Genomic DNA, 14,237 nt, shown 5'->3' on the forward strand with positions numbered 1-14,237 from the left:
GTGCTCATTTTCTATACAGACTTCCTTGCACATGCAACCACAATCTTTCTACCTTTATACCACAATCATAGGCTCTTAGAGTTACTCTCAAGGCTTACAAATCCACAAAATGTGTGATATGTGCTATGTCATGTGCAAGGAGAAAACTATGCATTATGCCAAAGAAAGTGCACTTTGTTATTGGGGTTTTTGTGTGTAAAATCCTAATGGCACCCACTCCAACTTGGATGCTATAAATCTTAACAATATTCTCATACAAATGTCTGCGTTTCATGAAGGAAACATATTTGAAAAATAATTATTTCAAGAAAAAGCTTTTGTAAGTGAGCGAGGCATAGCCTTGCAAACTTCACAATGATACACACTGCGTGAAGTGTGATAGGGGGTGTGGTTGGCCATGCCAGCTAGTATAAATGAATTTGTGTTCTTTTGCTACTAGGAAATAAATAATTTATAAAATATTTATATCTTGCAATTGTTAGTGTTACGGGCGAAATGCCGAAATGCATAGTCCATTCTATTTTATGAGCAAATAGAAATACCTAGCCGTGGGTTTTCTTTTGCTCATTGAGTTGTGAAACGAGCAAAGCACAGCCTCGCGATCTTTGCAATGATAACGAACGGTGTGGTTAGCATTAACTTAGCAACTAGTTTATTTGTATCTACATTTTATCGATACGCTAGAAGTAATGGGGGCCCTCTAAGCGGACGTGTGCCCGAGTGGAAACCGTCCGACGTGGCGAACAAAGCCGCGAAAATATTCCAGCCTGCATTTTGCCTCTTCCGAATTCGCAGTCCTCCGCAAGTGCAGGCTATGGCGAGCCCTGTGCTTGTCTCTCTGCTTCTCGCCATATCCTTGTTGGCATTGTCGCTCCTCTAGCTCTCGCCTCGGCTGCGCCTCGGCTTCGTCAGCTTTGGGATAGTCGAGCCCCGGAACAACCTTCCACGCATTCTCTTCTTCTTCTTCTTTCCATATGCGCCATTTGTTAACCCCTTATGACATTTTGATAGTTCATCACATTAGGCATCCAAGACCTGCCACCGGGCTCGTGCTGCCAATCCAAGCGGAAGGAGAAGGAGAGACACTTGAAGGCCTTCCTGTGCTAAAAAAGGACCGCCATGAATGGATCGAGCTTGCAGGAAGCTAGAGCTGGCGTCGCTGAGCGGTGGATAGCTTCGCACGCGGGTAGTGTCTCGCAATCCAATGGCAACTCTCCGCGCTCTTCTTTAAGTCCAGGATCCCCCAGGACTGCCCTCTGGTCTCCAGGAAGCCCTCACTCTGCCCCTGCTCCTTTCAGCAACCCCAATTCCTCTCCCCGATACAGTTTCGGACCTGTCATATCCAGCTTTCACCGCTCCTCCGCAGGGACTGCAAACATGGACTCCTCTGTCGCTCCTCCAACGGCGAATCCCGACAGAAATCATAACAGATTATTCAGTGCCGCGCCAGGAGCTAATCAGTTTGGCAGCACATTGCCCGGCAGCTCAAATTCACATGCTCACTTAGACGATAGCTCACAGGTTGGCCCCAACTCAGCTGCCGACAGCGTATATGCAGCCTTGCATGATCATGTGGATGATATTCATGGTCAGCCGGATAATGTGACTGACCTGACCAGGCCATCTCCAGGCTCCCCGGAGAACTATTATCCGTCATCAGGCAATGAAAAGCTTTATGAAGCGTATAATGACCTCCATAGCCTTGCACAAGACTTTCGCAAACCATTTGATGCTCCTGCTATACTTGTAGTTGGTCATCAGACAGATGGAAAGAGTGCACTTGTGGAAGCACTGATGGGCTTTCAGTTTAATCATGTTGGGGGGGGAACAAAGACACGAAGACCGATTACGTTGCACATGAAGTACAATTGTGCATGCTTGGAGCCAGTCTGCTACCTGGTGACTGAAGACAAGCCTCCAAGAGAAGAAGAGAAAAGTTTAGAAGAACTACAGGTTTCTAACCTGTCATTGCTGCTATGATGAAGTTTCCTTTGCTAAGTTAAAAAGACTCAAGTCATCCATGTACATTGATCACAGGCTTACATTGAAGCAGAAAACATCCGACTTGAACGGGAGGCTTGTCAATTTTGGGCCAAGGAGATTGTGGTGAAGATTGAGTACAAATATCTTCTGCAGGTATTTTTGTTGGATCACACTGAAAGATACATGCCGAAGGTTTACGCTTGCAAACACAATTGTCTCATTCTTTTGTAGTTATTTATCCCAACTGTTGCTGTCTAAAATTCATGCCACAACAGGCTCAGTCAAGGGCTGTTGAGACACTTGTTCGTACCAAAATGCAGCAGAAAGAATTCATAATCCTGTGTCTTGAAGATTGCAGTGATTGGAGTAATGCCACAACAAGAAGGGTTGTAATGCAGGTATTGTTCTCTTCTTTTATGTTGGTTAACAGTTGAGGCAACTGGTTGAATACTGTGAAAGAGTTAGTTGGCTCATTATGACAGTGGACAGGGTTGCTTGGCCTTGATTAGAAGACTTCATGTTCATGCCACCCAATATTATGCTATTCTACAATGACGGTTACTATAATATCGATATAATAAAAAACAATTAAGGGTGCTGGATTTAATTGTATGACTTTTATAACAACGTCCATTTTAGTCGAACCGCAGGAATACAAACTATCTGAATCTCTCATAGGTATTTGGAGCTTTCTAGGAACATGTACTTCAGCTCATGCAGTTGGACCTCTCCAAAATCATTTGCTGAAGCCTCTCTCATAGGCCTCCTCCAACAGTATTAAGCTTCGATAAAAATGCCATTTTCTGCCAAGGCCAAGAGGCTTTAAAGCATGCAAATGCTTCTGATTTGTGACCCAAAGCATATGCCCAACAATGATGAGTCATGCCGTCAATGAAGGTAACAAAGTACAAGTATCCTTCAATGAATTTGACATGCATGGGTCCACAAATATCACTATGCACGAGCTGTAATTTTCGATCAGCACACATAGAAGAGAAGAGAAGAGAAGAAACTTTGATGAATGGAATGATGAAGTTTTGAATCATGAAGTGAATGTGATACAAGGGAACAAGGGTGCCGTAGCACAAGGAAGATGATGAAGATAGCCACGAACCATGAACCGCAATGTCCTCCTGAAGGTGTGTGAGGGCGGTGGAGAGGCTGGAGAGGAGGTGACGGACTGAATGAATCAGCCGTAGAAGAATGAGTGATAGAGGAAGCCTATAAATAGGCAAGAGACTGTCTAGGGTGGCGCCCGGAGGGAGGGTACCAGTTGTCTTGGGGGGCACCCCATTGTGGGCGCCCAGTCCCTTTTTGGGGTTGTCCACTATGAAACCCTAAACGCAAAACGTGAAACCCTAAATGCAAAACTACGGGTGAAGGGTTTCTCAACAACTTTTATTTTCTCAAATCCTCTTTCTTTTAACTTTCTTATGAGATGCAAATTGGTGTATAAAAATAAGCTTCTCTGTATTCTTTGGCTTAAGCTTGTTTCTTTTCTTCGTACGAATAAGAGAAAAGGTGCTCCGATTTCTCTCATATGGTGAAGCACAAGTGCCTCAAGGCAATATCCTAAGTGTCAAATTTGGTGTCTTTGCTCGAAAAGTTTTCTATCATTTTATACATTGATGCATCCTTTTCTCATCCTTTGCAATAGGACGCGCAAATGCACGTGACTCAGACTTATACTTATCAAGTTCATCATATAACTTCCCTTGAGGGCTCACATCATAGTTTGAAACATGTTTATCATAGTTTGAAACATGTTTAACCACATCCATCCAACCCTTATTCACTTCCCTGTCAATGTTTGGATTCTTTGCTTTCTAAATAGGATGGAGCACAAAAGCAACAGCATGTAATGGAGAGTGCATTATGTTTCATCGGTATACACAAGGTGCCTTGACTTGTTGTGGCTTGGAAGTTGGAAGCATAGAAAATCTCAAGACTTTCAATATTTTCTATCATGCAATCAGCAAGCTCATACACCAATCCCATGGTGGTATCCTCTCTATCAGCAAGATGCAAAATCTTTAAATTGGAGTACATAGCTTCATAATCATATTGGCATTGGTTCAAAATAAAAAACCCAAGACTAGATGAAACTTGCAAAGCCTTGGTACTTTTGCTCACTTTCTTTTTGCAATACTCATTACTTACAACCATGCGGCACAATCCATTGAAGACTTTCTCATCCAACATGTTTGCCAAAATGATACACATATATGCAAATCAAGTTTGTGATGGTTTAAGTAATTCTTTTGACTTGAACTTTCTATACAAAGTAAGAATTGTATTTTTTCATGTGACAAATGTCACCACTTTCACAACTTCTTCCCAAATAGGCTTCACCTACTAAGAAAGTTCTCCAATATCCTCAAATAACAAATCAAGGCAATGGCTTGTGCAATGGGTGTAAAAAATGGTTGGCCACAATTATGACCAGCATGAACACAATTGGCTGCATTGTCCACGCATACTTGGACTACATTTTGAGGCCCCACTTCAAGAATGGCACTCTTAAGTATTTCAAAGATATACTCTCGACTTAATACTCACCACTTGTATCAGCTGATTGCAAGAATATGGAACCAAACATACATGAAACCATAACATTTATCAATGATAATGGATCGATGACATGCGCTAGACCATCCATCACAAACAATGCTAGAGCCATATCTTTTCCATTTATCTCTAAGATCAAGCAAATCTCTTTGTACACATTTGATGTTATGATGCAATTCTTTAGTGTGCAAGTGATGGTATAAAGGGGCTTTGAAGCTTGGGCCAACAGTTCCAATTGCCTTCACCGTGTCAAGAAAGTAAGGACTCCTCACTTCCAATGAGGAATGGCCTTTGCATAAAAGAACCGACGAAGGGCAATTGATGCCTCTTTCCTTGCATGTATGCCCCAACTTTGAAACAAGGGGCCTTCCCTAGCATTAGCTTTGCACTTTTTAGGCATCATTTCATGAGCATCACTAGCTTGAGAGGAACAAGCAACCACGTTAGCACTAGCACTTCCTGATGCATCTCCCAAATTAGAAACCTTTGCATCCAATGCATCTTGTGAATTCATCGGAGCACTTATATGCAATCTATGAACCCCATCTTTTACATCTTGGGGTGCACTAGAGCATTTATCAATCCCAAATCCCTTCAGCCCCAAGATGTGGGCACAAATATGAGTGGGGCCACCATTCCATGCATGGGAAAAATATTTGCACTGCGCATTCTTCGATTTTTGTAATTCAATGGCAAATTGCCGCTCTTTTCCTTGCTTTTGAACATGCTGAGTTGTGACCTGAAACACAGAGAGAGAGAGAGAGAGAGAGAGAGAGAGAGAGAGAGAATTGCAAGATAGTGCCTGCCAGTCTCATAAGTTCTTTCGCGTCTTGCATGCTTCTCCGGCTCGCGAAAATATGACTCGACTCCAGGATTCGGAAGGTCGCATGGTCACTGATCCGCAGACCATTATCAATATGTGCAGAAATTATTTTATGGATCTTTTTGGTTCTTCTCCCTTGCCTTCTAGCCAGGTTACGCATGCCCGCTCGGTCTTCTATCATCTGGTCCACCAGCAGGTTCCATTTGATATGCAAGCCACTTTGGAGGCGGATATTTGCGAAGAGGAGGTTATGGATGTTTTGTTGCACCTGCCTAAGGATAAAAGTCCTGGTTGGGATGGTCTCACTAATGAATTTTTTGAGCACTCGGCCACGCAGTTGGTAAAGCCATTGGTGGTCATGTTTCAGCAGGTTTGGGAAACAGGGATCATGCCTTCTTCATGGAAAGAAGGCCTTATCAAACTGATTCCCAAGGTCCCTTCGCTGTCAAAGCTGCAACACTGGAGACCAATTTCGTTGATGGGCGCGATGTATAAAATCTTTTCCAAAGTGCTGGCAAATCAGCTTCACAAGCACCTTCCAGCTATTGTGCACCCTCTCCAATATGGTTTCATTAAGGGCCGCAACATTTTGCATAATATCTTAAATGTGCAAATGGCTATTGACTATGCGCGGCACTCCAATCAGCAAGTGGTCTTGATTCAATTGGACCTGGAAAAGGCGTTTGACTGTGTGGACTGGTCTTTCCTTGCAGATCTTATGTCTGCTATGGGCTTTGGTATCCGGATGTCCCGATTGATCTACACCATTAGTACTGAGGCTTCTTCAAGAGTTATGCTTAATGGTGGGGTTACAGAGCCATTTGTCCTTGCACGCTCGGTCCGACAGGGTTGCCCTTTGAGTCCTCTCTTCTTTGCCTTGGCGACTCATCCGGTCCTTTCAATGTTATCCTCCATGGCGGCTTCTGCCTAGCTGGCAGGGTTATCTCTTCCTTTGGGGCAGCACTTCATTAGCCAATCTTTGGCTGATGACTCCTTTATGATTTTGCAGGCGGATAGGGATAACATTCGCAAGGCATTAGATGTTTGGACGCTCTTTGGTCAAGCCTCTGGTCTTCGCATCAATGCCTTTAAGTCACCCATTCTCAGTTGCACGGAGCCTGATTTACAGTCATTAGGCTGGCAGGGCCAGGTGGTTTCCCGTGGCTCCATTGTCAGGCATCTTGGATACCCATTGGGGGTGGATGTACGGCCAAAGGACCTGCTGGAGTGGATTTCACAAAAACTGGCCGCGAAGTTTATGTATTGGAAGTCGCAAGCCTGGCCGTTCCATGTCCGCCTCAAAGTGGCTCAGACAATTATGCTACCAATGCTGACGTATTTCCTGCCATTACTGCCATGGACGCCCACTACTTTGAAGGCTCTCACTCATCCCATTCGTTTCATGCTATGGAAGAAAGATTCACTGCAGGCAGGCATTTCCTGGATTTCATGGTCACATGCATGTACCCCTAAGCGCATGGGTGGTGGAGCTATTTTGGATGCAGAAACTCATATGCTGGCTCTTCGTTGGTCTCTTTTTCGTGCCATGTGTGTGGATCATCACCCGTGGACCATCATAGCCCGTTATTTTCTTGAGGACAGCGGGCTCCGCCAGGGTAACACACGGCTTCGGGCCTCATGGTGGCATGTCCTTAATGCTGACTCTTGATTTTCCAGTCCCTTTTCCTCTTTGTTACTGCACTTGGTCGGCTCTTGGAAAGTGGTGCTCCAAAAGGCCCGTTGGCATCCTGTAGGGGACCGCTTGCAGACTAATTCTTTTCAGCTGGAATTGTTGGCAGTATCCAGATTACTTTCATGGGAAGATAAACATCAGCTCAGACCAAGATTTAACCGCATGACCCGTTTGGGTGTGACTTCGATTGCGGATGCTACCCTTGCTACTCGCAATGTCCTTGCATCGTTTCGGACTTCTAGGAGACTTTTCAGGATCCCGCGCGGATACCGTGATTTATGGGGGAAGCTTTCGTCGGAACTTCAGGGTAGGCAACCCTTTCCTGCCCTGGCTATGGATCGCCCTTGGCAGGACTGGGACCTTGCAGGCCGGTTGAGTCTGGAAAAGGCCTCTACTAATCAGGTGTATCATCTTCTCATTAAAGATCACCAATGGCTGGGTGTGAAAGCTAATACTGTTTGGGGCCTGCGGAAATCACTGTCATGGTGGCAGGCAACGCTGATGGAGGGATGGCAGAATAAGGCACCTTTCAAATGCAAGGTCTTTCTGTGGCGGGTAATGATTGGTGGTCTTCCTCTTGCCTCGGCCCTTTCCAAGCGTCGAATCTCGAATGGCAATTGTTTCTTCTGCACCACTACGGCGGAATCGGCCCGACATCGTTTTCTTTCTTGCCCGCTCGCCAAGAATATCTGGTCACTCTTGTCGCAAATCTGGCGCGCAGTGGTGGGGTCCTCACTGACTCCTTTCGATTGGGTTTTTGTGCGTCCAAAGTATCCCACACCGCCACCGTTACATATGAAGATCTTATTTCACATTTTCAGATACTGGGGATGCTGGCACATTTGGACCACCCGAAATGCTTTTCTCTTTGATTCGGCCTCTAATGTACCGCGACATATTGCAAGGCTTAAAGGGCTCTTGCATTGGCAGCTAGATCTCATCAGGCACTCTGACTTGCTCCCTCGGGAGGATTTGCATTCCTGGCATTTGGCAATTGCCTCTGGGTCCTTGCCATGATTGGTGTAACCTTTTTAGTATACTAGTCCGGGGATTTCCCACACGTTGGCCTAGGGCCCTCGTGTCTCTTGTACTCATGTAATCATGTAATCTTGTACTTTTTTTTCGTAATTAATACAATTACCTTTTACGAAAAAGAGAGAGAGAGAGAGAGAGAGAGAGAGAGAGAGAGAGAGAGGATGGGACTGAGTACTCAGCAGTGAGTACACTGCAGTTTGCACATGCTGCCCTGTTTTCACACAGGCTGAGCACACTGTCCTGAAGCTGAATTTCTGCACATGTTGATGATTGAAGTCTGAATATTACTGGTTGCACGCGTGCAGGCTGAGAGTTGACCATGGAGGTTGTTTACGCAGGAAAAGTGCAAAAAACAGAGGCGGAAACTGCTGCAGACAGGTTATCCGGCAAAAAACGCAAGTCATGGCCTTTTTAATTTATGGCATTAAAAATGGCAAGTATGAAGTGCCATTTCATACCTTATCATACTAGACGTTTTCAAACGTCTAGTATGATCAATCATATGTGTTTGAATCCAACTATGGATCTGTGAGAGTGCGCAACGGAAGAGGAAATACGAACACGGAGGGAGAGAGAGAGAGAAAGCAGAAAATAAGGAAGAGAAATCTGCACTGACTGAAATGAATGCTGAATACACTGAAATGGACTGATCAGTCCCTGCACGCAGCCCACAGCGTCAGTGAGGATCCCAGGATCGCGAGGAGCTCCTTCAGCGGCAGTCTACATCGACGGACTTCATCGACATTGGCATTCCTCTTGCCATCCCCGGATCCATTTCTTCTTCGGCCTTCAACCACATCCAGGATCTGAGAGGGGGTGTTAGCAGTCATGTTTGTCATGCCTTGTCATCTCCTGCCTGTGAGCCTCAGTCTGAGTCAGACGAGGACATTAGGAGCTCTGACTTGTCTATCACTTGTTTTGACGGAGGAGGTAGCTCATTCTAGAGCACTCAGATGTGCATTTCCCGGGGCAGTTTCTGCATTCATCAGCCTGCCTCACCTGCCGGACATTGTCCACCCTTTCCGGGATTTTTCTGAGCATTCCTGGCATTTTTACCAGCATTAAATGCTGGTCAGATCAGCATTAAATGCTGGTCGGACATATTTATGGCCTCAAATTTCAGGTCGGCCAGTTTGTGGGTTTTTTGGCTATTTATAGCCATTTCCCACTTGGCAGTCAGTTGTATTATCATCTTCCCTCCTTCCTTGGCAGGTGCACACTCCGACTCCGTCATCTTCCTCCGTCTTCGGTGCTGCCGTCATCATCAGTCTGATCTGGTGCCCTCACTGACGCTTCGGGCTGCATGCAGGGGCTGATCAGTCCATAGTTTTGTATTCAGCATTCATTACAGTCAGTGCAGATTTTCTTCCTTCATTCCCTGCTTTCTCTCTCTCCTCCTCTGTGTTCGTGTTCTTCTTCCGTTGCGCACTCTCACATGGTATCATCGCCTAACTAAGAGCACGGAGGACCTAACCTTGTGGAGAGATACCTCACCCCTCTTCTGTTGCTGTCGCCTCATCTCCAACTGCCCAGGCGGCCCCTCCAGGTGGCCATTCTTCTTGCGTTTGCTGCAGACGACTACTCCCGAGGCTGCCACGTCATCAAACGACTCCTCCTGCTTGCGTTTTCCATCAGGCGGCCCCTCTTTCAGCTGAGCGACACATCATCAGGCTGCGTTTTGCAGATCTGGTGGTCGTTCCTGGTGGCTCATCTCCTGCTGGCGACCCACTCCCAGGCTGCGTTTTGGTACTGGCGGTTTCTTTTCTGGTGATCTTCATCAGATATCCTTGTGTTTTGCAGCTCCAGGTGTTTATAGGCTATCACAGCCTGTGTTTTGGTGGTTGGTGACCAGACTGCTGGTCCTACTTCGGCTTCGGCACAGTTTTCTTTGGTGTTTGGTGTTTTGCAGATTGGAAGATGTCGTTTCATCAGTTTACGGGCTTTGATGACTCAGATGACGAGCTTTTGTCTCGACACTCATCCGAACGGAGGCGTGATTTCTATCACGAGGACCGTCGTCCGGAGTCTATTCCTCTTTCCCGTCCCCCTTCTATTCATGTATCTCGACGAGCCCCTTCCAGTGGGCCGAAGATGCAGCCTTTGGTACCCCCTGTACAGGTACCCGTACTTCCTCAGCTGCCCAAAGAGGACCGGTTGGATGGCTCCAACTTTTCTCTATGGTCCTGCAAGGTGGAGTGTATCTTGGACTCCTTCGATCTTTGGGAGCTTGTTTCTGTTCCTATTCCCTGGCCTAAGGTGGATCCCGCATATGGGACATCTATGGATCGTGCAGCATTATGGGATCGGCTTAATTCTAGAGCCAGATCTTTCCTCTTTCTGAGTTTGCAGGATTCTGTCCTTGTTCATGTTCTTAGGTTGAAGACTGCAGCAGACGTGTGGAGAAAGCTCGCATCTCTCTATCAACAGAAGACGTTTGCCCACCGGATATCTCTTGAAAAGAAGTTGCGGATGCTCACTATTGATGACAGTCCTTCCATGAAGGACCACATCAACGGATTACAGGATATGAGGGATGAGCTTGCATCCCTCGGTCGGACGATATCTTCTGAAGACATGGCTATGATTCTTTTGACTCAACTGCCATCGCCTCGGTTTGATGTCTTCTACACCAGCCTTCTTACATCGAGGACCCGTGAGAAGCTTCTATGGGAGGAGCTATCCCCGCTTGTCTTGGAGCATGACGAGCGCCTCAGAGAGGTCAGTGCTAGTGGATCCGATTCCACTCGAGCCTTTGTTGCAGGTTGATGATGGCAGCACCGAAGACGGAGGAAGATGACGGAGTCGGAGTGTGCACCTGCCAAAGAAGGAGGGAAGTTGATAATACAACTGACTGCCAAGTGGGAAATGGCTATAAATAGCCAAAAAACCCACAAACTGGCCGACCTGAAATTTGAGGCCATAAATATGTCCGACCAGCATTTAATGCTGATCTGACCAGCATTGAATGCTGGTAAAAATGCCAGGAATGCTCAGAAAAATCCCGAAAAGGGTGGACAATGTCCGGCAGGTGAGGCAGGCTGATGAATGCAGAAACTGCCCCGGGAAATGCACATCTGAGTGCTCTAGAATGAGCTACCTCCTCCGTCAAAACAAGTGATAGACAAGTCAGAGCTCCTAAAGTCTTCGTCTGACTCAGACTGAGGCTCACAGGCAGGAGATGACAAGGCATGACAAACATGACTGCTAACACCCCCTCTCAGATCCTGGATGTGGCTGAAGGCCGAAGAAGAAATGGATCCGGGGATGGCAAGAGGAATGCCAATGTTGATGAAGTCCGTCGATGTAGACTGCCGCTGAAGGAGCTCCTCACGATCCTGGAAAGCCCCCTCTAAAACACTAGGGGCCAGGGAATCCACAGCTGCATCACCGAGATCGTCCCCCTCTGAAAGGGATGGGAGGTACGAGGGAACCACCGGAGGAGAGGGTGGGGGATGGGAAGGAACCTGTGGAATAGAAAGTGCACAAGCGGGAACGGGTGTAGCAATAGACTGCCTCGGAGGACCCTGCATCAAAGAAGGGGAATGGAGCCTGTAAAGCCCGCTCTCCTGCCAACCTGTAGATAAGACAGCTCCTGTAAGAGAATCCTCAATAACAACGGCATGCTCGGTGAAGATCACTCGTGTGCCAAGCCTTGTAAGGCCATAAATTGAGAGGAGTGAAAGGCCCAAGTCCGGAACATGTAGGGCCTGTGAAAGGAAGCTTGAAGGTCGGTCGGTAAACAAAGGCAATGTGCCAACACCACTAATAGGCACCGATAAAATGTCACCAACAGCGACTGAACCCTCTGATGGACGGAGATCCTGTAACAAATCACCTCGGGGAGTCATTTGACTCGAAGCACCACCGTCCACTAACCAAGGCTGCGCAGAAGACACTGCAGCCACGGAAGAAGGATCCTCCTCCAAAGCATGGATATGAAGGAACACGGACTCATGGGTAACAGCTGGTGTAGAGTTAGAAGAAGGCTCCGATGGAGATCCACCCTTCGCTCCCGGACGAAGGTGAGGGTACTGCTTCCAGCACTTCTCCTCGGGATGTGTCCCTTTCCCACAGTGTGGGCACTTCGGTCTCTCTGAATCTGAGTCAGAGCCTGAAGAACTGTCCTTCTTAGCCTTTGACTTCTTCTTCTTCTTCTTCTGTCCTCCCGAACCTGCAACAAAGGCTCTAGTGGAGTCGGATCCACTAGCACTGACCTCTCTGAGTCGCTCGTCATGCTCCAAGACAAGCGGGGATAGCTCCTCCCATAGAAGCTTCTCACGGGTCCTCGATGTAAGTAGGCTGGTGTAGAAGACATCAAACCGAGGCGATGGCAGCTGAGTCAAAAGAATCATAGCCATGTCTTCAGAAGATATCGTCCGACCGAGGGATGCAAGCTCATCCCTCATATCCTGTAATCTGTTGATGTGGTCCTTCATGGAAGGACTATCATCAATAGCGAGCATCGGCAACTTCTTTTCGAGAGATATCCGGTGGGCAAACGTCTTCTGTTGATAGAGAGACGCAAGCTTTCTCCACACGTCTGCTGCAGTCTTCAACCTGTGAACATGAACAAGGACAGAATCTTGCAAACTCAGAAAGAGGAAAGATCGGGCTCTAGAATTGAGCCGATCCCATAAGGCTGCACGATCCATCGATGTCCCATCTGCGGGATCCACCTGAGGCCGGGGAATAGGAACAGAAACAAGCTCCCAAAGATCGAAGGAGTCCAAGATACACTCCACCTTGCAGGACCATAGAGAAAAGTTGGAGCCATCCAACCGGTCCTCTTTGGGCAGCTGAGGAAGTACGGGTACCTGTACAGGGGGTACCAAAGGCTGCATCTTTGGCCAACTGGAAGGGGATCGCCGAGATACATGAATAGAAGGGGGACGGGAAAGAGGAATAGACTCCGGACGACGGTCCTCGCGATAGAAATCACGCCTCCGTTCAGATGAATGTCGAGACAAAAGCTCATCATCTGAGCCATCAAAACCTATAGACCGATGAGAAGACATCTTCCAATCTGCAAACACCAAAACACAACAAGGGAAGGTTGCCGGTGCCGAAACACAAACACCAGAAGCTCCTGAGCTGGCCGCCTTGCACAGAACGCAAGGATGATGTCAAACGCAAATGCTGACGATGCAATCACCACAGAAAAACAGCCGCCTGCCTGAAAACGCAGCCTGGGAAGAAGTCGCCAGCAGGAAAAGAGCCGCCGGACGAAGGAACAACAGCCAGAACAGCAAGGCGCAGGCTGGAAGGGTGTCACCCAGCTGGAGGAAGGCCGCCGAGGCTGAAAACGCAGGCAGGAAGAGGGTGGTGATGATGTGGCAGCCACTGGAGAAGGCGCCAGCAGCAAACGCAAATTTGTTGACACCAAAACAGGCCGCCCTGATCAAGGAGATGGTGCAGAGGATGACGCCTCAGCTGTTGGAGACGTCTTGACCAGCAAACGCAGAGTTGTGGGTGTTCTCCCGCGTAAAACTCAGCTCCATGTACTCTCAGTTTGGCGATGATACCATGTGAGAGTGCGCAACGGAAGAAGAACACGAACACGGAGGAGAGGAGAGAGAAAGCAGAGAATGAAGGAAGAAAATCTGCACTGACTGAAATGAATGCTGAATACACTGAAATGGACTGATCAGTCCCTGCACGCAGCCCAAAGCGTCAGTGAGGGCACCAGATCAGGCTGATGATGACGGCAGCACCGAAGACGGAGGAAGATGACGGAGTCGGAGTGTGCACCTGCCAAAGAAGGAGGGAAGTTGATAATACAACTGACTACCAAGTGGGAAATGGCTATAAATAGCCAAAAAACCCACAAACTGGCCGACCTGAAATTTGAGGCCATAAATATGTCCGACCAGCATTTAATGCTGATCTGACCAGCATTTAATGCTGGTAAAAATGCCAGGAATGCTCAGAAAAATCCCGGAAAGGGTGGACAATGTCCGGCAGGTGAGGCAGGCTGATGAATGCAGGACCCGTGAGAAGCTTCTATGGGAGGAGCTATCCCCGCTTGTCTTGGAGCATGACGAGCGACTCAGAGAGGTCAGTGCTAGTGGATCCGACTCCACTAGAGCCTTTGTTGCAGGTTCGGGAGGACAGAAGAAGAAGAAGAAGTCAAAGGCT

The 14,237-nt window shown here is 47.4% G+C and overlaps 1 protein-coding gene across 1 annotated transcript in view; it reads left to right on the top strand.

Annotated features, from left to right (window-relative positions):
- The first annotated feature begins 728 nt into the window (after window positions 1-728).
- LOC148014602 (dynamin-like protein ARC5) overlaps window positions 729-14,237 on the top strand; it is a 94,280-nt gene continuing 80,771 nt past the window's right edge. The window contains exons 1-3 of the mRNA XM_087666488.1: window positions 729-1,953; window positions 2,038-2,175; window positions 2,259-2,381. Of these exons, the coding sequence (XP_087522614.1) occupies window positions 1,120-1,953; window positions 2,038-2,175; window positions 2,259-2,381 (1,095 nt within the window). The 5' untranslated portion in view covers window positions 729-1,119. The remainder of the gene's footprint in view (window positions 1,954-2,037; window positions 2,176-2,258; window positions 2,382-14,237) is intronic.

The sequence above is a fragment of the Lygodium microphyllum genome, chromosome 25 (assembly GCF_053477565.2).
Source record: "Lygodium microphyllum isolate KBCC chromosome 25, Lygodium_microphyllum_v1.1.10, whole genome shotgun sequence".
Taxonomy (NCBI): domain Eukaryota; kingdom Viridiplantae; phylum Streptophyta; class Polypodiopsida; order Schizaeales; family Lygodiaceae; genus Lygodium; species Lygodium microphyllum.